General features: G+C 34.9%; 1 protein-coding gene across 3 annotated transcripts in view; it reads right to left on the reverse strand.

Annotated features, from left to right (window-relative positions):
• Window positions 1-538: 538 nt before the first annotated feature.
• The window catches only part of SLC30A9 (solute carrier family 30 member 9), a 42,742-nt gene continuing 15,946 nt past the window's right edge, over window positions 539-27,334 (reverse strand). The window contains exons 9-19 of one of the 3 annotated variants that reach the window (XM_042807799.1): window positions 26,876-26,896; window positions 24,735-24,837; window positions 21,731-21,786; window positions 19,676-19,811; window positions 19,224-19,263; window positions 18,705-18,776; window positions 18,125-18,232; window positions 16,718-16,883; window positions 11,012-11,141; window positions 8,418-8,531; window positions 539-6,921 (exon numbers count right to left, since the gene is read on the reverse strand). In XM_042807799.1, coding sequence (XP_042663733.1) covers window positions 6,877-6,921; window positions 8,418-8,531; window positions 11,012-11,141; window positions 16,718-16,883; window positions 18,125-18,232; window positions 18,705-18,776; window positions 19,224-19,263; window positions 19,676-19,811; window positions 21,731-21,786; window positions 24,735-24,837; window positions 26,876-26,896 — 991 coding nt within the window. In that variant the 3' untranslated portion in view covers window positions 539-6,876. The remainder of the gene's footprint in view (window positions 6,922-8,417; window positions 8,532-11,011; window positions 11,142-16,717; window positions 16,884-18,124; window positions 18,233-18,704; window positions 18,777-19,223; window positions 19,264-19,675; window positions 19,812-21,730; window positions 21,787-24,734; window positions 24,838-26,875; window positions 26,897-27,334) is intronic. The other 2 variants (XR_006167010.1, XM_042807800.1) reach the window with 2 other exon arrangements.

The following is a 27,334-nucleotide window of genomic DNA, read 5'->3' on the forward strand; positions in this document are numbered from 1 at the left end:
CTTAAGAGGCTGGGACAGCTTTGCTGGGATTGTCAAACTACAGTTATTATGCAAGTCTAATACATAAACCCAGCCCCTTCAAGAAATTCACCACACCCTTGACTATACACCGACATGCAACCCATCTGTCTTACTACCTTTCTTCACATCGTCCTTACATCTGGATCAGGACTGGTAGATCAAACTGGAGCCAGTCAGAGAGAGCTCACTCTGTACTGGGGAAGGAACTGCGCTCTTTGGGGGGAAACAGGACAAAAGGCACAGTTGCCAATGAAGTACAGAGTATAAATACAGCTTGGCTATCCTAGACAAGGATAGCTCACGTACTGAGTGCATGCTATTTAACAGAGTGTGTACTGTCAACATCATAAACCAAATAACTAGTACAAATAGATCGATAAAAACTTTGTTTTGCATCCATAAAATACTGTTACGTCTATTTTGAATTTGGAAACGTAAGAAATCAACTGCTTAAAACCAGTGTTATTGCTTACCTTTACAATATACATATAATCCCTTGAATTAACAGAACAGAACCTTTACCAGCTATGTAATATTTTACTGAGTAATTACAACTTCCAGACGTTTTACAGGATGCACTGTATTCAAGTATAATTACAAAAGAAAGAACATATGCGGAGAAATATTTCAATGTCTGCACCTCACAAATCAAAATTACTTCCCCACACTAATAGGAAGTAACCAAGACACAGAATGCAAAAGCCAAAACAACAAAAAACACTGGGGGATGGGGGAAAGAAATACATTTGACTAAAAGGCTGCATGGAAAAACATACTTCATACTTTGAGATTGCCCTTTGAAAGTTCTACCACCAGTCAAAATCCTCACCATTGACTTTCAGATATAATACAATTTTGGCAATAGCCAAAATGCTTTCCAAATGCTTTAAGCATTTTCCAAGTGTTTCTTCTCACATAGTTCTTCAGCATCTTTAACTTGAAGAGAAACTTACCAAAAAAACTTTATATTACATCATTTATACAACATCTTTTTTTTTTTTTTTTTCATCTTCAGATTTGAAGCAGCTGATCACAACCTCAAGTTTTAAATACAGGTTAAATTTAGGTGACAAAAATCAAATGTATCCTAGAGTGTGGAGCTGTATTCCACTATTTTAACAGACACCTTCTCCCCATAACAGCCCTAGGAGCGCTAGCAATACAAAAATTTGACCAGGCTTACTATTAGTGTAACACTTATAAAAAGTAACCAAGACATTTTATTTTAATTGGCGGCTTTGATTTACACAGAAAAACTTGTCCTCAAGAGCCTCATGTAATAAAGGATAGAATGACAATTTTCTGCCTATGTGTTATAATCTGTTATAGTGGCTGTCTGTGGTATTTAAAAAATGTACATCCTTTTCACATTACGTTTTCTTTAACTCCTTTTCAGAATGTGATGATTTAAGTAGAAATCTTGCTTATCCACAGACATTTAAGCAACTTGAAAAATATGGACTAACATTCACCAATTATTACAGTCCATTGCAAGAATTCTGTAGACCTGATAACACTGCACCTTTTTTTTTTTTCCACAACATCTTCAGTATAGTGCTTCAATCATTTTCTGGCTGAAAGAATCAATTCATTTTCTCTTCAAGTCACTCCAGCTCCCATTTCCACAATTAAAATTACTCACTCTCCACTCACCAAATACGTACCTCACCAACAAAGCTCCAGACTGAAATTACACCATCACCCTTTGCAACAAGACTAAGTTTTCAGAGGGCAAATAGGTTTATACCTGCCAGACTGAATGTCATATTAAGGAAGAGCTAAATGGAGGTACTGATTTTCATCACAGGAAAAAAAAAAAAAAAAAAAAAAGATGCGTTTTTGCTGGGGGTGGGAGGGAGGCATCACACAACTATCTGAATATTGCTAAAAGAAAGACATACTGCATAGTTTTGTGCATTCTAATCAAATATAATTTCTTACTGTTCTTTTCCTCTCCCATCATCATTTCTTATTTCTGGCCACATTTTTTAGATTGTGTTCGTCTTTTCCTATTCCCGAGTGCTCAACACCTTCATTTTTTTCCTTCCTTGTATTCCTTTCTTTTTACCACACACTTTGTTATGGTTTCTTTTCTTTTGCTTCAGCAAATCCTGATTGACTGCAGTTTCTATAGTCCATACAACCACTTCGAGCTCCTGGCACATTTTATTTTCCTCAAAGGACATGCATTTCAAGAATGTGACTATTGTGCTTTAAAGCTTGAATTCCTATTTCTTTTAATATGTAATAAAGATATAGTCTACTTTTGATCTTAATTATTTGTGTCTCACTAACAAAAAAGTAAAAATTACTTAAGCTACATAACCCCTCTACAAAAAAATCTTTTTGGTACACTTCTACTTCTCATTTACATTAAGCAGGGAAACTGCAAAAGAGATGTTAGTTGTACTCTCTATTCAGAGCTAACAATAAGAACAGAAGCAGCACAATACTTAAGATAGAAGAAAAAAAAAGCACAGTCATTTTATATTCAATTCTGCAATGTAAGCCTTTAGGCATTCACGTAAGTTCAGTTTTTGAACTTTTCGGTTTAAAGAAGTCAATATTAATCAATTGCTCTATTCTACCAAACCAAAATGCCTTAAGAACATATGACCATAAAATGAAATACTTTTCTTTCAAATCTTAAACAATATGTCTCTGTGGGTTCTTTTGTAAGAAACACACCTAAATCAGCTTTAGAAAAAGGATTACTTAATTGACAATTTTCAAAAATTGCCACACTTTCAATATACAAAAGCCTAAAAACTCTTTGCAGGAAGCCTGTATTTGATGCATTCATCATTAGCAGAGGTACTTCCATAATGTGTAATTTTTTCTTTGTTAAGGAAAAAGATAAGTCAGCTAAAATGGTAACAAGTAAGAAGAACACAGAACTGCAATCAGTGAGTTATCTAGACAAAACATACCTAAAACTCTTCCCTGTACTCCCCTTTATCAAAAAGGGTCCAGTAAAAATTTCTCAATAAAAACTGAGTCTCCAGATATAGCTGAAAAAAACACACCTGCCAGAATCAGAACACTCTAGTAGCTTTGGCTAACATGATTTGTAGCTTTCAAAAGAGCAATCACTGTTGTCAACTATCAATGAACAAGAAGTACAGTACAAAATCCAGAGACCAAGAGTAACATCTAGCCCTGCTATTAGAAACATAAGATGCTCATAATGGCTTCCTTCTCTAGAAGTCAGTTATTAGAAAAAAAAAAAAAAAAAAAAGAAAAATATCTGTGTGAGTTCAAGGAAGGAGAAGAGGCTAAAAAACCTTCAGCTCGAGTATGAGTCACAGAGGATAAAGCAAGCAACTTGTCCTTAAAAAAATATGTACTCCTGTTGCCTGAGTCCCTGCTACTTCTAGACCAGAACACACAGCAAACAGTCTCTGTAATAGAGTAATCCACTGAAGTATTTACTACTACAATATGCTTAATAAATGCTTTAGAAAGTGGAGGGGTAGAGGGGCACTACGTCCAATACTTAATTCCACAATATATAAAGGCAAAAATTTAGACTTGAAATTGATTCATGGGGGATTCAGAATTTTATCTTCTATGGAAAAACAAGTTCTACAGGAAAACACGTATTGTTAGTGTCCAGCCAACTTTAACTTAAAATACATTAAGATCACTCAGTATATTGGAACACTAAGACAATTTTTTTCAAACATTGCAAGTTTTACAGAATTATGAGACATTGTGCACCACGTAAGCAATCTTTCATGAAGCAGAGGACAGTAGTACTTTGAACACAATGTGAAAAAACAGAACCTGCAAAGCCAGTCTACAAAAATAATTTTAAAAGACCACACCTTAATTGAAAAAAATCCTAGAATATAACTTTATTGTTAGCCAAATCCTCACTCCTTTTCCTTAAAATCAATCTAAAAGAAACATTACGTAATTTCATTTGTGATAAAGAAAAAATCCACTCCCCCATATATTTATTTTTTTTTTTAATTCTGAGGATTCTGTCATGTAAATGTATTAGCTAAACATTTTCTCCAAAAACACTAAAAAGTAAACTAAGTACTACTGGACCCACATCACCTCAAGTTTTAGACCATGAAGACAGTTAAGAAAAAAACAGCAGTAAAAATGTCAAAATTGTTAAAAACAATCTGCAAATTAGAATATATATTAAAATGTAACAGCTTGGAATTACTTTTCCTTTCCAGCCTGACAGGCTCAATTAATCGATATTTTCATCCAACTGCAAGACTCGTAAACTTTCAAGGTACTCCAAAACCAGTCTGCCTGCCTTTTTGTGGCACATCACCATCCAGTTCATTTTTTAAAATGGAACTGGGTCTGCGAACTATGCAACTGCTATGTACCCAAAACCATTCGAGTTCTGGCTTCTTAAACTTAACATATTGTGATGCTATAATCAACAGCATAACTGGGAGACAAGGATCTGAATTTTATCCTGGAATACAAACAAAAGGTGTATGGATGGGATGCTTCTGACTCATATAAGGAAATTAAGATCTGAATTCATACGAATTACATGCCTGATAAATACAAAAACATTCTTACAGGCTTTTGGAGCAGATGCCCTGTAAGAATATAAACTCATGTCTCCTCTTAACTGAGATAACGTTTACTAACCTCTCAGTGAAATTTCTGCCCTACAAAGTGCATACTGACACTACTCATTCATCAGTAATTCCAGCAAACAAACCACTTAGGTCACACCGGCTGTCTCCACTAACCTCCCTGGTAAGAGCATTTTCTCTTTTACTTCTCTTCAGGTTTTTAAGATTTCTGGAATAACGGGTTTATTAAAGTGTTTATTCAAATTCAAAATCCATATAAATATTCTAGGAAGAAGGAAAGAGGTTATGCATTACCAGATTCCAGTGCTCTTCATGAGTAAGGCTAACATCAGCAGAGTGCATACCGAGCTGAGATTAAGTTTACATGGAAGGGTGAGGAGAAAGGTAAATACCTTATAATGTGCTAAAATATGCCTTATTTACTTGATACAGTACACTTCCAAATTACCTTAAAACTGCAATTCAACTCATCAGGCTTAAATATACTAACTAGTTCTACAGCAGGAGAAAAGTAAACCTTCTTTTGGATTAGCCATAGTAAACTAATATGCTATAAAGAAGCCACTGGTGAATAGGGATAATGGACAAGGGTACTAAAGAGACCCCTTCACCCACAATTACTGTATGTGAAGTCCTGTCTGTAACTAAACTCTGGAATGTCTTTCGACTTAAAGTGACCAACACGCAAAGTGCAGTTGTCAAAAATATTTTAAATTCTCATAATTCACTGGTAAGTGACTCTAAAATGAAAAAAATTCTACAAAGCTTTTAGTCAAATCTGGACATACTGGTCTCCACAATTTTTATTTGCTGCAATACTTATAATTGAATCTTAAATTGATTTTTGAGGACCTGTGTTTCATATCAACAATTATTCTTTCAGCAAGTCAGTCATTACTCAGCAACTGAGTCACTAGGAGGGTCTTACTACCACCTCTCACCCATGAGCAATTCTCATTTTACTTAACTATGTTAAAGTGCATAAAGGATTTTCCTCAGAGTTACTTATATGCCGTTGTTTCACTTCTATTTCAACTTGCATGGTCAGTACTCACGGCCTTTATTAATAAAGACTGGTCTCAAAGAATCCGGTACAACTTGGGTGCCTATTGCAGAAAGCCTTGATGCTGATTATATACAGTGGTAGAATTGAACATTTCAAAGTTATAAACTCCAAGGACTTATTTCAGGATTGTGGAAGACCACTGATAGAATTACTTTACTTTCCAAAAAAGCCAGGTCAATTCTTAGAAAACACAAAGTAGGCAGTTTAGAATTCAGATAATAGATAATGCCTAAAGGTAAATAAATTAAAAATACAATGTATTCATTTGTTTAATTATAAATAGTTCTAATACATTTTTTACTATTATATCTTCCAACTACATCTCTTATACCTTCTAGCAAAGACCATAGCTGGCAATATAGTCTATTAGAAGTATAAATAGCCAAAAATGCCAGGTAACTTTTAATAAGCACTATCATAAATATCTCTCAGATTACATCTGAAGATATTTACAAATAAGAGAACAAGTGTCAAAGTAGAGAAAAAAGAACAAAATTTAAACAGAGGAAGTTCACTGAAATCTCTACACAGCAACTTCTTCACAGTAAGTTGACATACTCTGGCTAACCACATACAGCTGACGCCACTGAGGAGAAAAACCTTATTTTTCTGAAGTGCAGCTGGTAATCACAATAGTGGCAAAAAGAAGGTTTCCAGGTCATGGTACTTGAGAGAAGGCCAGTGCCTGTTTGAAAGAACTTATCTCATAAAAAAAGAAAAACTGTGAAACAATCACACAGTTGAAATATTACAATTAGTTTAAGGTTGGCAGGTTCCACTGGAACAAACTCTTCCTAGCTAATCTTAAATATCTCCCAAGAACCTTGAATGATATCTTGAAAGAAACTAAAGAAGTGCAAACTGACTGCAAAGGGACACAAATGGAAAAACTAAGTGTGTTGTATATTTTCAGGCAGCTATATTTGCCTAACTAAACCTCAAGTCTTAAGTTCTGGATTGCAGTAAATATACTCTGACAGACTCTCCTGTGGAATTTAAGTCAAGCAGCTTTTTCAAATTCATTTTGCCATGGAAATTTTTGTCTGTGAATCTAGAGCTCTTCCAGAAACAGAAGCAGTGCTAACAGTCCAGGAAGCCTACAGCAAAAGTAAGCGAGGTATGGTGCTGAGGTCACTGCAATTTCAGAAGCTTTTTCAGCCCTTTACACGACTTCTTTCTCAAATGGCAATAATCTGAAGATTTCTTCTGCCACGTCTATAGTATCTCCAAATCCACATGACGAACATCAGGATTTCGTTGCTGAAATAAAATTTTTTAAAAATACTTTTTATTGAAAATATTCAAACACATTTTCATAAATGGATACAAATGTCTTTCTACAATGATGTTAGCAACTAGATCACAAATCCCCTCTTCTGGTAACATAGGGACTATTTTAAAATAAGGAATAGCTTCAACAAACATTGCCCATATTATAAGCAATTTCTGGAAGGCTAAGTCATCTTTTTATCTGACAAATACTTTTCAACATCACAGATAAATTAGTTCGTATGCCTTATAAAGTATGGAGCAGCTCTCTTGATTTTAAAAAGGCAGTTTTTATATAAAACAATCGAAGCAAACATATATATCTCTCACTTTAAAAAAGTTTTAACAGATGCTTTCCTGAATAATGGATAAAACTGCTGAAATAATTTGTTATATGTCACTGAAGCTATTTATAAAGACTCAACATACTGCTTCTATTAAGAAATATGCATTTTCTGATATTGTAGAAATGTTATCATCATTACATGGACAGTATAATCCATGAGAGGTTTACTGAAAGTCACTGACTTCAAAGTCATCCATCTAGTGAATCTAGTAGTGAATCTGATCCAAGTAGTGAATCTGACTAGTATATTTAGTAAAGCATATTCAACAGCAATATAATCACTGAAATCCCTGCCTATACCAACAAACAGTATTCATGTTTACAAAATAATTAGTCGTGATCCTTCTCCTCAAAAATCATGAAGAACTGAATCTGCTGGTGCCAATGAAACCCAAAAATCCTATTTTTCTTTTTAAACAGCACCACTCTAGGGATAGAAACTAAAAATAGAATGTTTATCAAATATAATAATCAAGGACAGACATACTCTTGATGTGTCTGTCTCCTGATGACCGGAAAAGGCAGTCACAACAAGATTGTTTTTGTCTGGCAGTCAGTACACTTAATATTTCTGTATTCATGCCAGAAAAGGTAAGATTAAAAATGGAAACAATCCTTTGTTGTACCTACCAAAGTGTATTTAAATTACAGAATGAAAAAAAAAGTAACGATAAGAAAGTTACAACAGGCTTATGAAAGTAGTAAACACTGTACTGCTTCAACAAGAGCAAAAAATGTTGAGTAAAGCCCTCATCACACATTGATATATTTGATACAGTGTTAAGTACCAGATTTAAAAAAAAAGAAAAAAAAAGATTGAAATTTGCTTCTTTACAACCAGTCTACAAATAACCACATTCTGAGAATACTGTAACAAAGACACAACCAGGTCTCATTTAATGAAAATACTGCTCTGCAGTGATGTAAAACTGAACAAAATACATAACAGATCAATGGCAAAGTAAGGGTCTGCTGATGGTCAGAACTTAGTTAATGATACTACACCAAGAAGATGTGCATTAAGATTATCAACCTCTTCCCCTCTCCCATATTTGTAAACAAAATTCCAAAAGGTGGGTGCAGTGATATTGTTTAAAATACATCACAGAATAAGCACTACCTAATACACAGCTAAATTTACCTTTAGGTCCTTCTCAAGTCTGTCTACTTCAGCTCCCAGTGTGTCAATGATATTCTCACCATGTTTAAGCATGAAGGCTTCTAATTCTTCAAGGGTTTTCACTTGTTGAATTTCCTAGGAAGAAATCAAATTTAAGAGGTTGAGATGATGGAAAGAAAAGAAAGGAATAAGACTGCAGACAGTCAGGACGTTTCAAGTGGGAAAAACTAACAAACAAAACAAAACAACAAAAACCAAACCAACCATCCAAACAAAAAGTCAAACCCACACGCTTTTCAGCTTTTGCCATTTCCTTTCAAAACATCATCTGTTCTTATGTCTCAAAGACACAGAAGAGTAGCACCTATTCAATGAAAATAGCTGGCTTACTATTATACCTGCACTTGACAGAAAATCTTCTTCTATCTTTAATGGATTTCTTCCTTCATTTTCCAAGTAAGTTTAGAGAATTTCATTCATTTTCAGAATTTTCTGGGGTATCTCTTGCTCACAGCAAGGCAGAGCAGGGTAACCCCGTGTATTCATTCCTCATTTTCATGCTACATTTCACATTCTTGCTATTGCATTACATTGTTTACTCTGGGTATCACATTACTAACTCATCTGAAAATCCACAAGGATTACTATGAATGCTTCTGTAAATACAGCTCCTCTGTAATTTCAAAAAAAAAATTAAAGATAGTTGATAGGAAGTCAGACTAGGAGACTCATTGCCTATGAGACTGAAGGAATAAGGTTAAGGAAGGTAGGATGCTATGCTCCTCCCTCCAAAAAAACACAGACATCAAAAGCACCAAAGCAGGTATTACAGCATTGTCACGAGGTTTCCTTAGAGGTCTCACACCAAGATGTCCAGAAGTCATTTGCCCTGTAGTATCTCTGCCACAGTTAAGGTGACACAACTGCAGTATGTTTAGGACAAATACATTATTACTAACAGACAGAGTAATTCTTAAATAGCTAATTCTTATTATGCATACAACTACAACGCATCAATTTATTCCTCACCCCCATTACTCTAAAACCGAAGAGGAATAATAAAATTGAGTGAGCTTAAAAGATAGCCCAACCACAATAACCTATAACCACGATGATGGCAAGTCTAACAAGAAATGAGATTAATCTAAATGACAGCATTTCAGCCAATATTTCACAATTTTAGAAAGAGTAATGCTGATAGCAACCCTAGTTGAATGAGCTAGTTATTTGAAAAACTATACATCAAAAGGCAAGCACTATGCCTGCCCTTGACTTAGGTGGCTGAGTCCTGCTGAAAACCAAGATCCTACCTGATACAATGTTATCTATAAAACTACAATGACCTGTGTAAGAAACAGTTGCCTGCCTAGAAACAATCAGGAAGAACTTTCCCAGTAATACTAGTTGGAAGAACCAGCAAAGGCTGTATGCAGTGACCAAAAGGAATAGGGGGTAAAGAACAAAAGCTAACAAGGCCTTGAAAAGAAACATAGTACACTAAACAGCTGCAACAGCAGAGCAACTGAGACTTGGCAATATAAAACCAAGCAGCACCTCAGCCGTACAAAGCTGATATCGCTGTTCCTCTCAAAAATGTATTGAATTGAAATCGAATACATGAACTTATTGCACTATATATATATAATATACACACATCCTTATTTTGACATTAAAGGGTGGTACTTTTTAAAAACTGGGACACTGACTGATGGTTTAAAAGGTTTAAAAAACTGCAGTAATTTAAATGTAAACTCAGATAACTTCCAAGTCATGTTTAATGGACAGACATAAAATGCAGACATCTGAAATCTACTTTTCATTTTGAAAGTGTAGCAAAGAAAGAAATCTTGTACACAAGCAAATGTATACAGGTGAGTTACTGGTGAAAATTGGTAAGCAAGGAAAACACTTTGCCCACTTAAAACTCTCCCTGTACTTAGATAAATTATTCTTTCCTTCATATTGCATAGCTTTGCCATGTAGATTCCAGCCAAAAGAAGTTTTGCATTTCTATGTTAAAAGAGACCAAGAAAAGGTACTCTGAATGACACTAAAATAAGAGAGAGATGCTTACTTAAGGGTGGTTAATTGTTAAATGCTGTCAAAATGCTAAGTCATGTGATGCAAGCAATCCATATTCAAGCCCAGTCTAAACAGCAGGATCTGTAAACCTGCATCTTCACCTTCTAACACTGCACCTTCAGCACCTAAGGCAAATGGCTCTGCCAAAACAGATCCATATTCTCAGGTGACAGGCTTCCAGTTTTAAGTAGAGATCTTGTAATTCAACAAAAATTTATTGGAAGAATTACGTTCTCATCAAAATTATTTTGGACAAATCTGTATTTTTCTAACAAAAAATTGAATAAAAAAATTCTGCCCTCCTCCTACCCAGTTCCTACTGAGCCCAGAAGTGGCTCTATTTCAGCAGCTCACACTACGATTCCGTGTACAGATATTTAACATGCTAACACGAAGTAAAAACATCTGCAATCCTTCAAAATGAAGAAGTGGAATATACCTCACCTACTTGAAAATCTTGGGTTTAGACATACTTGAAATTGGAAAGTAAATACCAAAGACTGGAAGTTACGAAATCATTTTTTTAAACATACTTGTAGCAGCTGTTCAATGTCTTGTTTTTCCAGGTAAGAACGAGTAACAACCCGTCCATCAAAGTCTACTTCTGCCTTGAATCTCACTTTGCTCATTCCCATGTCTGTGGCTTTAACATCATGAATTGCTCTGAAACACATAATTTTTAAAGAAATGTAGAACAAGATAAAACAAACAACTACCTAGTTTGACTTCTGAGGTTAACAATATCGTCACAGTAAAATGATCCTATAATTTCAAAAGGCCGCTACCTTTAACTAACAAATCCTTGTTTTGCCACCACACACTTCTGTTAAATACTGATTTATATTTAACTGGTTACACCACTTCCACAGGTATCTACTATACCAACACGTCTATAAATTGCTTGCTGCAATAAAAGACAGACTACAAGAAGCATCACACATTTAGAACTAGACTTATTTAAAAAAAAAAAAAAGTGATAATTTCCCTATTCTGAGTTAAAACTTTTAAATTCAACTTACTTGCAACTGCACAAAAGTTTCTGTGCATATACATACACAACACTATTTACCAATCTCTAAATACCCTCAAATCTGAGGTAAGGAACAATAACCTATTGTCAGTTGCTGAAAGCACACAATGCAATTACAGAAGTGTCCTTTCCTAGGTAACTACAATTTGTAAAGGTGTCATCTTTTAGAGAATCTTCTATTCAAAGTTACATTTGTTATAAGAAAAAGTTATGGATATTGTGTTTGGAACCAATTTTTGATTGTACTGAATTATTGATTGCAAATAATCACAATACAGCTGTTTGTAAATGCTGAAAATGTATATTCATTTAAAGGTTCCTAATAGATGCTAGAACATGAATGTTGCAATATGCTTATATTTTGGTCCTTTGAAAACTTCTGTTTTCCTATAGCATAGTTCTGTTCCAGTTTGTTAGATAAACCCCGTGACATATGAATACAGGTAATGAACAAAAAGGCCTCTATTTTTCAGGGATAATAAGACAGGAGGCAAACTCAGAACCCAGACATATTGTGGTGCATTTCACTGGTGGAATAAATATAAAATAAAATCATAAAATAAAATACTCTAAGTTTTTTCTAAATAGATTAACACAAATTTAGTTTATCTTTAAAGCCCAGTAGACTTTAAAATTGCCATTGCAGAGAATGCTTCCACATTTTTCCAGCTATGCCAGGAAAAAAGTGGAGACTAAAATATGGAGCATAAATCACAAAGAAGTTTCAAATTTTTAAATTCTTTCTTCTGACATTTCCAATGGAAAATAATTATCTGAGGTCAACTATAAAATACTCCAGACTTTGGTTTTATTAACAGAAAAATGCAATCTCGACAATTTTTAAAATTCTAACACAAAATTTAGAATCGGCAATAAAGCTCGCTTGATGGAAAGTGCTAAACTTTTTTTCGACCTTCATTTTACTAAGTTGTGCAATTTCACAGCATCTTTAAATTTAGTATGCCCTTTGTCTTAAGCAAATTTACTCTTCCCAACTAGAAATGTTTCTTCTCATCTGAATGTTTAAAAATCAGAACTAACTTCACGGGCAGTGCAAGAAGAAAGCGGAAAGCATGTATTTCAGACATACCCTGCTAGAGTGAACAGCCAACAAAGAACACAAGGCAGAAATTTAAGATGAACAGTCACAGGGAATGTTTATGGAATATTTCTTGTAATACTTTGGGTGGAAGAGGGGTAAACACATTAAAAAAAGAAATAGAACATGAATTAAATATAGAGACACCAAAAAATACATCTCAGTAAATATTTAAACAGATTAAAAGAACTATTGGCTTACTGGTAGCAATAAAGAATTCCAGCTCCAATCAAATTTACACGGATATTCTGTGGGAAGCTACCAAATCAAAACAGTATTAACTGGAGCAACTTAACCAGCATCAAACTACCTCCTCACACAAGAGGGTATTTAAGATAACGGATGTGGCTCATTGAGAGTTATTGAAGAGAATTTGAATCCATGTGACTCAAAAATGTTGAAGATACTTCAAGTGCCTATCAGAGCTAAGCAAGAAGATAACAAGAGATATCTGAGATTCTCATTAAGCAGTAACCTGATAAAATTCTGTGGAATGATGCATATACTGTAAATGTGAAGAAAAGAAGTCTACCTTACTGCTTATATTCTGTCCAGGAAAGATAAGACAGTGAGTCAGGAGGAGAAAAATCACTAACAATTCAAAAATATAAATGTGTATGCTAAAACTTAAACTACAAAGCTTGCTTATGGAAGCTTCTGGATGGCTAGTAGACACCATCAATTCACACTAGGGAAAAGAGCAAGTTTCACGTTAAAGAAAAATTTGTCAGAGGACATCAAGTTACTGATTTTGAGCCATCAGTTATAATACTTTTTTTTTTCCTCCAAATGAGAATGACAGATTTTCCAGCACAACAGTAGCACAATTACTGAATAGTTGTTACAATGAAGTAAAAATTAAAGATTAAACTGTCACTTAGAATAGTTTATGGCCTAGGAATCCGAGATTACATTCCACAAGAACTGAACCAGGACATTCTGTACCACATGATATATTTGATTTCACAGTTCTGAAAGCCTAATCTCCTACACTTCAGTTAAGCTGAACACAAGAAAGATTTAGGCAATCACAGTGTGAATAAGAATTAAGAATGGAATGTTTGTATAGCAAAAAATAAAATTAAATACTTTTCCAACTGAGAAAACTCTGACTGAAAGTCCATTCTGGATCACAAATTAAATAAGGGCTACAACTAGAAATTAGCAAGCAAAGTTAAAGGAAATGGGAAATAAATAGCCATGAGACTAAAAAAGAAATTATGAAGTCCAGCAAATTAATAGGAAAAGAGTAAAAAAGGGCACTGTGTGTGATGCAAACCAACATTTTTTAAGTATAGTAAAATCAAAGGATAACCTGGAAACAAGCCTGCTACTAGATGGAAATAGTAGAATTGTTACTGATGATACAGAATAGTAAGGAACATGCAATAATCACTGTTTTCTTGATCTAAAAAAGCAAAACAATATGTTAGTACAACAAAGCATTTCCCTATTAGTAGCAGAGAAGCATACTAGATATTTAAAAGGAACAAAATGCTTCTAAATCAGCAAGCTATGTAACTTGCCTTCAAGAGTGAAAAGAACTAAGAATAACTGTGAAGGCCAATTGATTTTTCATCCTGCAATACTGATGAGAATCAAAAAAAAAATAAAGAGTAGATTAACAAGACTGTGCCAAAATTTAAGAACAGCAAATGAGGCAATACATTTAACTAAAGACAGCTTCACCAGACAACCCAAGGGAAAATAGTGAAAAAGGTGGGGAAAAAAATAATATATTAGAAGTGTCAATTCCAGTCATTACAGTTTTAAAGAATGTAGGTCTTGTCAAACAATTCTGTATTTCAAAAAAAAAAAACCAAAAATCAAGATTTATCTGACAAAAAGATCAACACCACAGATTATTTATTTTAGTAGTATAGCAGTCAGTACTGTCTGATAAATCAATTGCTTTATAATTAGCAGCAGAACATGATGTTCAAGCAAGCTACTGCTGGAATTGTAAGTGTGGTGGTAGTGCTGACAGGGGCAGGGGAGAGCAGAAATCAGAGCCTCCGGATCCTTTGGTCAATTTGGATCTGAAAGATCTTCTGATGAATACTAAATGATTCCTTAATATATCCCCTTCATATCTGGCAGAACATATCTGAAAATAAAGATTCCAAAGCCTCCCTGAAAGAACAAAGGAGGACTATTCTGGGAAGCAACAACTACAAAAAGGATTGCATTGAGAACTCAAAGCTTGATAGATGAAAACCCTGAAAGGTCGAAATAAAAAGGACAAATATTAGTCACAGCTTTAGAAGCAGACCAGTACTCAGGAGCTTTTTCTTTTACATTTGGTGTAAATAGAAAAAAGGCAAGAGTAGGACATACTACTAGACAACTCTGTTTATGAAAATGGGAGAGGATGAATGTTCAAGAAAGTGCTGAAATATTTACAAGTCCAAATCTATGTTGATAAAGATGTACAAGTAGCCTTTTGAAGAAATACTTGATGCTAAAAGACGTCCTTATTTCACAAGAAAAAGTTGAAAACAAACAAAAAAAAATAACTAATCAAAGGTTGGAATAAGAAAAAAAAATTACGAGTAGCTTTTTCCCAAAATTATGCTTAGTTACAAGCAAGGGTAATATACATTTACATTTCAGAGAATTCTGACATCAAGACCAGGTGTTTTATTAGAAGATGTAAGTTACCCAAGCTCAATATATTAGGCTTGCTACAAGAAGTTGGTCAAGGACAAAGTGTGCGCCAGAAGAAAACAAAGTGGATAAAGTAAGGATCTAAGAAAGAGATCAGTCAAGACTAAGTGCATACAGATGGTCCTGCAAAATCTGTTATGAGAAGTACCTAAACATATTTCAGCTTCTAACCTTAAGAGAAACATGCAGTTTCTTAGCGAGTCTTCCTTTTTTTTATTCTTTGTGCTTTTTAAAAATTGTTACTTCCTGTTTTAAAGAAATGTCTACAGCAAGCAGAAGATTAACTAAATCTGCTCTGTTGAAAAGTTATAGCCATCTACAAAATGGAATATAACGTAAAATGGTGCTTGGGATAGGAGAAATTTTATGATTCCAGCCTGAGGCAAGCAAAAGCCACCTGTGCACTCTGGAAGAAAGAACTACAGAAGCCATGTACAAATAACCCTGTGAACTCACCTACCCCAACACAGCACTGTTGACACACATTCCACCATTCAGACTATTCCAGGGCCACCGCAAATACTTTAACAGAGTTTAGTTACTGACATGTGAAAATTCTAACACAATTCTATTCCAAATCTTGTTTAGCTTCTGGAATGAAGGGCATGTCATTCAGACCTGTTGCTTGCAACTGAGATGATGCAGCACTTAGTTTCTTTCAAGGTTTCTGGTGTTAACTAATGGGCTTGATTTTTTCCCTCCAGAGCTCAGTAATGATTACAAGTAAAAAAAGCACTAAAATATTCCAGCCAATTTACACAGAGATATAATCCTGAATAAAGATTAAGAAGAAAACAAAAAGGATTTTGCTTCTAAATCAAGGTTAATAGGGTTAAAACTAAAATAGTTCCTTAAAAAGCATTTAAACAAGATTTCAGAATTACAAAAAGTATATCTCACTACAAATTGTACATTTCCAAAGAGAAATTAGCATTGATTCATTCTGTAAGCGTCTAACATGCAGAATCTATTACATCACAATACTACTGCAGCACTTCACTTCCAACTGCTACAGAATTACAGACACTGAATATTAACAGTAATAGAATTTAAATATTTAAGTGCTAATAAACTACAAATGTAACATTACAGTATCATTTAAGTGCATGAATTTCATGCATTTGCAAATAGTTTTAAGTTTGTGATGGCTTTCTCATTATGGCATTGTCAACTTCTGTAATTAATGTAACTTAGAACATATTTGCAATTTTATATCAGCTGTGGAACATGAGTGGTACGAGTATTCACTTACTGAAATTTTTAGCACAGAAATAGAAGTTAATAATAATTAAGATTCTAAAATCTCAGTACAGAAGAATCTACCCTAAAAATACTCAATCTCATCAGATTTCTCTCATTTAATGTGCCTGAACTATTTTTTCCAAATGTCATTTTCCTGCTTTTTGTTGTTCTTAGTAGAGCTTGAGCTGTAAAGATTCTTACCTTACTACAGGATCACTTTCCAGTAACTCAGTAAGTCGCTGCAGCTGTTCAGGTTGAATGGATCGTCCCAGCAGGGCTTCAGTGTTAGTGTAGATTAGAAATGCTGACACAGTTCCTAACAAAGTTCCAACACCCAGAGACCCCACACTGTCATAATAAGGGTTTCCTAAACAAGACATGTCAAATTAGTTTCACAGAACACTTCCAAAACACAGCAAATAAAATTCAGATTTCACACTGAAAGGAATACATAGTTTGGGGGGGTTTTGGTGAGGTTTTTTTGTTTGTTTGTTTTAAAGTTTGTTTGACGTTTTTTTTTAATGCACTGGCAATTCTCTTCTACTGAGGAATAAGATGAAGCTGGAAGAAAACGAGTTATGTTAAGATAAAGCTTCAAGTCCCTCTTGTCCCTCAGCCACTCCTGTCTTCTGTAGGACTAATAAATGAGTAAACTCTTGTCAGCTACTTGGTTTTCTGTGTACAGACTGACCTTTTTTAATATAGAATTATATATGCCTAAACACAGGTAGTAGCACAAAAGTCTGTGTTCTTTTATCAGCAACTCAAAAACTTGTAAGTATTAACCATTTCTAGAATACAATACTTATGTGTTCATGCAGATTTGCAAAAACAGTAATGTATTTTTAAGTTTATGAAGGAAATTAGAGAGGGAATAAAAAATTGATTTCTGTATAAAAAAAATGAAACTTGCAATTAACTCATTAGAAGCCACAAAGAAACAAAATTACCATATTTATTTAACAATTGAAAAGCCAAAGCCAATACATAAAAAGGGACGAATAATCTTTCCTCTTTAAAAAACTCATCTGTGAAAGAAAAGACTTTGAATCAGTTGCCATGTAGAGATCATCCTACCTGCATGAGTTAGGTTTGCCACACTTTTCAGTAGCAGCTATCGTAACCTGAAGATAACACTAATACCACTATATATCAAAAGGAAGAAAAGAACTGCTTCCTTAAATCCTCCCCACATGCACATGGAGCTAGCTGCACACCACTGAATAAGGAAGCTCAAATTATGTAATCCCATCATGAAAAAAAGTGATTTATATAACTGCCTACAGTAAATATACCTTTAGTAAAAAACACCTTAGCTTGCACGACAACATACCTCAAAAGGAAGTCAGACCCATCTGTGTGTACTCTTTTAAACTTAACCCCACCAATAACAAACACATGAAAAAAAACTTTAAGTATTTTCAACTCAAATTACTAGAAAACAGATCAGACAACAGTATAAATTTCCAGAGGCTAACATAGTACAATTATCAGAAAAAGAGTAGAGACGTATTTAAGTCAACCAATATAAACTAAATGCTCTGTGTTCATATCATGCACAGGAGGAAATTCACATCCTGCTTGCCCCAGTTTGAGGCAGAATTTTACCTGTTAAAGAAGTCAGACCCATGCAGGTAGCAGCTATGGCCACACTCAGAACTGCTGCAGCATCCTCTAGTAACACCACATTTGTACTAGGATCACGACTCTGCACAACTGCGTATACAACAAAAGAAATTACATTGCTTTGGAAAGCTTAGCTTTACTACATTATGCACAGTAGTTAACAAACTACACTAACACCAGCAACTAACTTACAAGAAAAATTTCCATTAGTATATAGGTATATACTGAATGTTTGCACATGCACACACTTCTGAAAGCATTCATAAATACACAGAACAAGCCCTGTGCCAATTATGGAAGCTCTTTCAAAATATTTGAAAAATGTAAAGTGGCATTTATCCTGAATAATGCAACTAGTTTAGTAAAAATATCTAAGTAGTGTTACTTAAATCAACAGGTTTTCACCTGATTTATAAAATGTATTTGTTACTATAATAGAAAACAGATCAGTAAAGCAAGGGGAAAAGGAAAACAGATAAAATTGTTTCTATCATTATGCAAACACTGGTAAATAGATTCTGTTTTACATAACCACATACCTTATTGCTATAATGACACATACCATATTGATAAAATGACAGACCCTTGGCTCGAGCACTCCTGCGAATCTCATTTATAGCAACAAGAAGGGTAGCTGAAACAACACCAAAGTAGTTGCTGAAAATGGTTAGAGGCAAAAAGACTCGTTTCCATTTTGAAAAGAGGGAACTTTATATCATAGCAACAGGTCATCAAGAAAGCTCTGATTATTGATAATCTGAATAATGACAAAGCATAAAGTTACCTTCTCTTCTACGTGTGTGTCTCCCATACAAATCAGAACAGTTATATTCACTGATAGTTTAATATCAAAAAGGCATTCTATGTATGCTTTCCAAATTATGTATTCTTCAACTTCTTATTATATAGACAGGTAAGAAAAAAAGGTTTCCCACTTTTTTTTGTTTGTTTACAACACAGGTATTTGCAACAGAGCTCAAAACTTGACTGTGTAAGCAAGGACTAATTATTACTGCCATTACTCACAGTTCTCTTAGAGATTACTAATACTTAAACAGAAATACTTCTGGAAACTGCATACCTCCTTCAGATACCAACGACCCTGCTAAAATGCAGTATGCCTGTATAAAAAAAAAGTCTCAATTATTATGTTATATGCATATTTGTACAGATCTCTTCACCACAGACTATCCAAACACAGCATTCCAGAACCTCATTACCCACTGGGCTGTGTAGCTGTCCCTAAACAGAAGGCAACCAACAATATATGAATCATGCAATATATTGCAAAATAGGAAAGGAGGCCCTCTTGGGAGGTGTGAAGGGAAGATTCGGGGGTTAAATAACAGCTCATTTTGCTATATGATCAGCTATAGTTTAACGGGTGTTTTTCTTAAAACATACTCTCATTAGGGATGGTTAGAGTTAATTGTGCCAGGTTTCATACTGACTCAGAAAGTGAACTTCACACTGTGTCACTACTTTCTATTACATCACTAGTATTAGATTCAATATGAAACAAGATTAGCTTACCCAGAGAAGAGATTCTATAGGATGAGGGTGGAGTAAACCTATGATCCCGTGATACCAAGAAAGTCCTGCACCCATCATGAAAATGCCCACCCCACTAATCAGGGAGGCAATATAACGCATGTTTGTGAAACCATACCTAGATGAAAACAAAGAAAGTGATTTAGGAAAATAAGATTCTCTATCTCTGTAAACATATCTACAAGTTTTTTCCATTGATTTTTACATGTCTTAAATTATCATCATATGACTGGGCATCAATTTAAGACAAAGCTGCTAAATCCAACCTAATCCAAGAGGGAAAAAAAGACACCTGGAAAAGGATATCTAGTACACGCAAGGACATCAAACACAGCCATTTTTCTAATTCATTTTTAAACAAGTTATTTACACAGCTGTATTAGCTCTTGTGCAGAGACTGAGGATTTTACTACTGTAAAAAAAAAAAAAAAAAAAAACAAAAAACAACAAAACCAACAACATAATTCATGTGACTTTTACTGAAATACTACCTCTAAATGAAAACTCTAGCCTTATAAAATATGTCAACTGGCTGCCTACAAGGCTAATTTAAAGGGAATCAAATTTCACAGAATTATAGAATGGTTTGGGTTGGAAGGGACCTTAAAGATCATCCAGTTCCAACCCCCTGCCATGGGCAGGGACACCTTCCACCAGACCAGGTTGCTCAAAGCCCCGTCCAGCCTGGCCTTGAACCCTGCCAGGGAGGGGGCAGCCACAGCTGCTCTGGGCACCCTGGGCCACTGGCTCACCACCCTTACGGTAAAGAATTTCTTCCTTATATCTCATCTAAATCTACCCTCTTTCAGTTTAAAATGGTTACCCTTTGTCCTATCCCTACACCCCCCGATGAAGAGTCCCTCCCCATCTTTCCTGTAGCCCCCTTTAAGTACTGGAAGGCCACTATAAGGTCTCCCCAGAGCCTTCTCTTCTCCAGGCTGAACAACCCCAACTCTCTCAGCCTGTCCTTGTAAGGGAGGTGCTCCAGCCCCCCCATCATCTTCATGGCCTCCTCTGGACCCACTTGAGCAGGTCCATGTCCTTACTCTGGGGGCCCCAGAGCTGGACAGAGTACTGTAGGTGGGGTCTCGTGAGAGCAGAGTAGAGGCCAAGCGGAATAAAGGGGGAGAATCACAAATCTGTAACATCTTTAAGTAGTTCAGCTAACTGCAGATATTCAACACTTGCAGTTTTTAAGAGCAGTGGGAAGAGCTAAAGCTGTATTAAATGCGTACTTTTATTCCTTTTTTTTTGTATTAATTGCTACTACAGACAGTACATTTCTTTAGCAACATTTAAAAACCAATAATACAAAAGACTATATTGAAGAATAAAGGAAAATATGGGAGGGGAAGGAAATACAATGAATATTTAGGCAAATTTAAGATTAAAATATTTTTCAAATTACCTGATGCTCTTAATAAAGAAAAGCTTTATTAATTCTGTAAATTAGACATATTTGGAACTGGTATTACTTCCCAAACATGTGAAGCATGAAGCAGGTCAACACCAAGAAAATATCATAGAGTACAGCTTCTAACTTTCATGAAGTTGTTAGAACTTACCAATAATATCCCTATTACTCAGATAAAAACAAAGAGTAGTTTAAGTGAAACACAACTCCTTATGATACAAATAGCTGTCTTGCACAAAAGCACTTTGTTGAAAATAGGAAGACAGCTTTTTTTATTTTTAAAAAATCCTGTTGTTCATATGAACAGTGTTTAAAAACAAAGTAAATCTATCCATCAAAAGAGACAGAAGAGCCCAGAATAACTTGAAGAAAAAATGTCAATGAAAATAATACACATCAAAAAGCATGACACAAAAAAAATCATTAAATAGAACATGCATCAAGCCACTGAAGCTACAACTCCTGCAGTTTGGAAATACTTTCTTATCTATTGTAAAAATCAGAAACGATGCATTTCAGAAATATGAAACAGAGGATTAAAAAGAGCAAGGTGACATACAAACAAGAACAGATCTTACTCCTATATATAAATACCAAAATCATTATTTACTCATAAAGCTTACGGATGACTAGGGTCAGGTGTCCTTGCAGACTGGCTGATGCCCAAAGCTAGCAATGCCTATTTAGGACAAAAGGGAAAAATCTTTGTTAAAAAAATAAAAAAAAAAAAAATAGAAACATCCTGTATCAACTAAACTTGAAAGATAAAAGCAATTTGCTGATATGCACATATGCTTTGTTACTCTTATTTTATTAGAGCTGGAATATAATCCTCAAAATTTGTCATCAAAATCTACCACCCCCCAAAAATTGTTAATTATACCTATATATATAATGTATAGGTAATTCTCTAGTTTGTGTGGATAGACATATGTAATTACTGTTAATTATGATTTTAAAATTGTAACCAAAAGTGAACATTCCATGCAATCATAAGTGTTATTGCTCTGCTTCAGTGTGAAGGAATTAAGTTGCTCATGGAACAAAGCTATTTAAAAAATGCCTCTTGAAGAGACATTATAGACTATGATGATGGCATACTACATTTAAACCAGTAGTTCTACATTGCAGCTTCTTTCAGTAGTGAACTTCATATTCTACAAACTAAAGAAAAAAATTATTTTGAAGGAAGAAATAAAAAACCTCTTGCTACCTAAATGGCATGTTTGTGATATATTTAATTAGGTATGTATTAAAACTATTGATGCAGTGACGTATAAATCTAGACATCAATTTTGCAAAGCACATGCTTTATTTTAGGACTATGAATTACTGAAACATAATCAAAAGTATTAAAATTTAGACACTTTAGTCTTCACAGCAGCACGCTGCTTTGAGGCAGCAAGGTTTCTCCTGCATTCTTGCCAAAAGACCATACCCGAAACTTGAGCAGAACACTCCCAGTGTTTCCAGTGGAACATTTAACTTTCACATGTGAAAAACAGAATACCTCTTCCACATACAAGTGGTAGATAATACTACTATCAAACTTGTTTCACCTATAAATTGACACACCATACACATAAACACTAGTTTCTCTAGGAATGCTAAATAGCATTGAGCCTAGCACTGATTCCTGTGGGACCCTATTTGTGACCAGTTGCTGGTTGGAAAAGGAGCTATTTACCAGCACCCTCTGGGTGCAGGCTGTCAGCCAGTTCCCCACCCACCGCACAGACCACTTGTCTAGACTGTAAAGTACCAGTTTCTCTAGGAGGAAGCTGTTGGGTCTGTATCGAAACCCTTGGAGAAATTCAGGTAGACAATGTCCACCACTCACCCCACATCAACCAAGCAGGTTAGTCACAGAAGGTGATTGTTTGTCAAGCAAAGTTTGCCCTGGTGAATCCATTCCCAACCACATGCTTCATTTAACCTGTGACAGCCCCCAGGAGGATTAATTCCACAACTTTCCCCGAGACTGAAGTAAGACTGATGTCTTAAGTTTCAAGTCCCTCTTATGATCCACAAAGTAGCTGAGTTCTGCTTACTACAAATCCTTTCAACTCATTTCTAAAACAATCTTCAGAATCTGCATTCTGACTTGTCTCATTCTTACATTAATACAAATTAAAAACCACCCATTTTATTTTTTTTATTTTCTGGACAGTCACTCAATAATACTTTAAGATGACCAAGACATCATTCTTGTCCAGGAGGAACAGGGAGCAAGGCAGAGAGGAATGAACATGTAACCCAAATTACTGAGATCTTGTTCTGACATCACTTCCTAAAGATAAGGCTGGTCACATTATGCTTATGAATCATGACAAACAAAATTAAACCTGTCTTGGGACTTATTTCCTAATGTTCGTATATTTGACTAATATTGTAGCCCTTTTAACCTTTTTTGGTACACTTTCATCTTGACAGTTGTAAGGAAAATAAATTGCAACTGAAGTATGGAACAATCTATATGAAAAACCAATAGTTTAGAAAAGAAGAACAGAAGTAATTGGGGCAGGCTGTTTGAAATAATGTAGATGTATTACAAATAGTATTACATTAGCAGAAATACTAGTGCAAACACCATTCAAATAGATTTTCCTTATAATTACAGGTGACTCTTTCTAGATTCCTTCTGCATTTAAAGCTTCTAGACTAGGTCAGTTATTTTACTGTTCGCTTATAAATCTTCCATCAAATTACCGCCATCAATATAAAAAAATAAAAGAGCAGCTAGATAAACTGGTAGAAACCACTAGTTGAAACCACTCATTTTGGCGAGTAAATTTGCAACACAGTAAGAGCATCTTTGCACTCAGATTAGGGAACAGCAGGAAGAGGTCTGGTCTTAGCAATATTTCTACAGTAATGTGACTTTCTGACAAAATATGCCTTTGTCTGTCTACAGTTTAACAAAAACTGTATATAACAATAACATTGCTTTGTAAGTGAGATTGGCTTTTGTCTCTGGGAAGCTAAAAAACCATACATTTATCCTACACAGGGAAAAGAGTATATCTTCCTCCCACTGCGTGCACAAAGAGTTTGCCACACTCTGGTCAGGCTTTGTAATCTGAATGACTTAAACAAAAAATTATTTAATAATAAAGTAAAACAGAAAAACACCTTCTCCAAGATGAACCTGTTTACTTAAAAAACACCTTTAAGACTGTTTTGCCTCAAAATTATTTAAATGGTCATTAGATTAAGTATTAGCTTTTTTCCACCTAGAATATATTACTATTAATTCTAGGAAGCATGTAGACCATACAGAACAGAACAAAAATGATCACGGGTACTGAACAGGAAGAGCACTGTAAATACACACCACAGCACTCACAGACTCTCACAGAGAATCATTTTTACTCAGAGTTACGGCTAATAAACTTGGAATTTCTAGGCTTCTCTACAATGTCGACGTTCTCCATGAGCAAACTTTCGCCATGCGTTCTAGTCCTAAATAAAATACTGTTTTCATTTCTCTGGTGTTTACTATATAGAGACTAACACTAGTAGACTGAATTATTGCTTTCAAGTGTAATACAACTACTGGAAGTATGTCTTTATTCCTGAAAAATTATTACAAGTGCTAACTTCAGCAGAATGGAAAAAAATACTCACCTGGTTACATGTGTCTGCTAAAGAATGTATGGCTTCTGAAAACATACTTGCAGAACCAGTGTAAACCCAAGCAAGTAGCTTAAAGAAAAAATTCAACCCATTTCTGAAAATGAAGAGAAGAAATAAGCTAAAGACAACAGAATATTTGGTGTTTAATATTTTCAGCAATACCACAAATGCTGTATAATCATGCGTTACCTGCCTGCAAGTGGTGAAATCAAGTATCAGTTTAACCATTAGAGACCTGTACAGGCAGATAAGGCATACACATTTTCTGCATGGTTACTGTTAAAAAGCCCTTTCAGCTACACTTGATACGTAAAGATACACAATTTATGTTTCCAAAATTCTAACTTCTAAGCAATTCTGAGTAAATTGCATTTCCTGAATACTAGCATCACATTCACTACTCAGAACAACTAAATGCCTACCAGCAGGAGTATAAAAGCCTTAACTGTTTCCTTTTCTTTTTCTTCAATCCTTTGCCTCCTATACATCCCTCCTAATACTGGAGTGCAGGGTTCCCCACTTCAGACTCACCTTGTGCAATCCCCAGTAGGATACAAACGTAAGACAACAGACAGGAAGACAAGGCTGCTGTCATTAGATCACGCTGTAAAAATTATCTATGAAACTTTTCCATTAAGATGTCCAGTGTGACTTGTCAAGTCTTTTTTAGGTTATGAGCTCACTGGAGTTAAGCACTGTGTTATGTTGTACAGAGAAAGATAACAATCAGAGCCAAGATACAAGACTACATTCTCACTTCAAACATTCATTATCAGAATCAGTAGGTTAACTGTTACAATCATTGTTGCAGAGAAAATCAGACAGGAGGATTATAACATCCTCTTCAATCTTTTTTAATATATGAGTTTAGCTTATTGGCAATTTTTAAAAGTATTCAAATTAAGTTTTATAAATAAGTATTAACAACATCTTGTAGTTCCATTTTCAAACAACCACATGCCAATAAATTATATTTAGAGGAAGCACAAGTCCAGCCCCTTGCCATACACCAAATTCTACAGTTGATTAAGTAACATTCATTCCCAAGCTCATCCTTAAAGAATTTCTGTGAGGGTACATCCACATCTTTAAGCAAGAGGTAATACTGTTTTCTACACCTCCCTTCTATCCAAGGATCTGAACATGCTCTACAATATTTAATTTAGTCTCATTACCCCATGAAATGGTGAAGCATCACCATAATTTATAGGTGGAAAGTGAAAAGAAAATGCGTAAGTTAGTGGATAACCCAAGAAGAAAGGAACGCTGTTGTAACACTAAACCATAATTTAAACTCCCTGTGTTAATTACAAGTTCTTCCAACTCACAGCATAATGCATCTTTAGCATAGAAAGAAAACGGAATAAATTACAGTGGGATTCATGAGCACAGTCTCTCAACTTTTGTATTGTTCTTCTCAATGTTGTATTAATGGAGTTGACAGCTTATCTGAAGATACAATTCAGTTGTGGGGCCCCCACCTGTTCAGATGACACAACAGGCACTCAGCTGGTATTTTATTTCACCCCTACAAATTCCAAATTTGTGGGGCGATTTGACATCCTAGAAATCTAAGAAGAAAACACACTAAGATTTTCAAATATCAGGCCCAGCAAAATCAACCTTTAAATGATGTCCAGTAAGATGGAGACATAGGACAGAAAGACGAAGTGTGCTACACGGGAAATAATTACAAAAAACCTAGTGAGTCTACAGAGCCATCAAGGCTATTCTGTGTTTCCTGTCAGACTGGATAAAAATTGTGAGGAGGGATGAAGGGTGGAGGGGGGGCGAAGGGGTGGAGGGGTGGGGGACAGGGGGGCACAGGATGGGACAGCGAGTAAAGTCAGGTTTTTACTGCAAGTAAAATAGGAATTGCTTTAAAAAACAAATTCACTACTGCATTTGAAAATAATAAGCTCTATGAAAGCCTGAATTCTGTTGCAGATACACTACAAAAATTTTAAACAGCAGAGGAAAAATAATCCAGACCCAGCAGATTCTGAGAAGGCAGCTAAAATACTCTGAATCAGCTTGAAGCAAAGTTATCTTTTACATAAGAGTCCACCAATTGAGAAAGTACTTTCCCCATTGTACTGAAATGAACTGAATGAACTGATTGATTTAGCTACCTCATTTCTATCTGCACAGACCTAAAAGAGTAGGAAATTTTAACAGAATTTAAACCAAAGCTAGGTAGAGCCTGAAAAAGATCTGAAAGAAATAACAAAAAAACCCAACATGATTCATTAGGTACAATTCTCTTGCTTATTAAACCTACAACTATACAGCACTTTCTAAGAAGCCTCTTCAGCACCTAGAAAATAAGCAGTCTCACTCAACACAACTGTTTATTACTGTACTCCAAAGTCTACATAGGAGGCATTCACCAACAAAATGGGAAAAAAAAAAAAAAAAAAAAAGTTGAAAGACAATCTTCCCAGATGTCAGAAGTTTTGTCAGTTTTAGTGTAAAGTCTAAATTTGATTGGTATTTTTAAAATGTACTGATACATGAACAGAATCAGTCTTTCTTGGGAAAAAAAAAAAAAAACAACAAAAAAAAATACCCACCAAAAATACACAAATACA

Source organism: Tyto alba, unplaced genomic scaffold (assembly GCF_018691265.1).
Source record: "Tyto alba isolate M040663 unplaced genomic scaffold, T.alba_DEE_v4.0 Super-Scaffold_6, whole genome shotgun sequence".
NCBI lineage: Eukaryota > Metazoa > Chordata > Aves > Strigiformes > Tytonidae > Tyto > Tyto alba.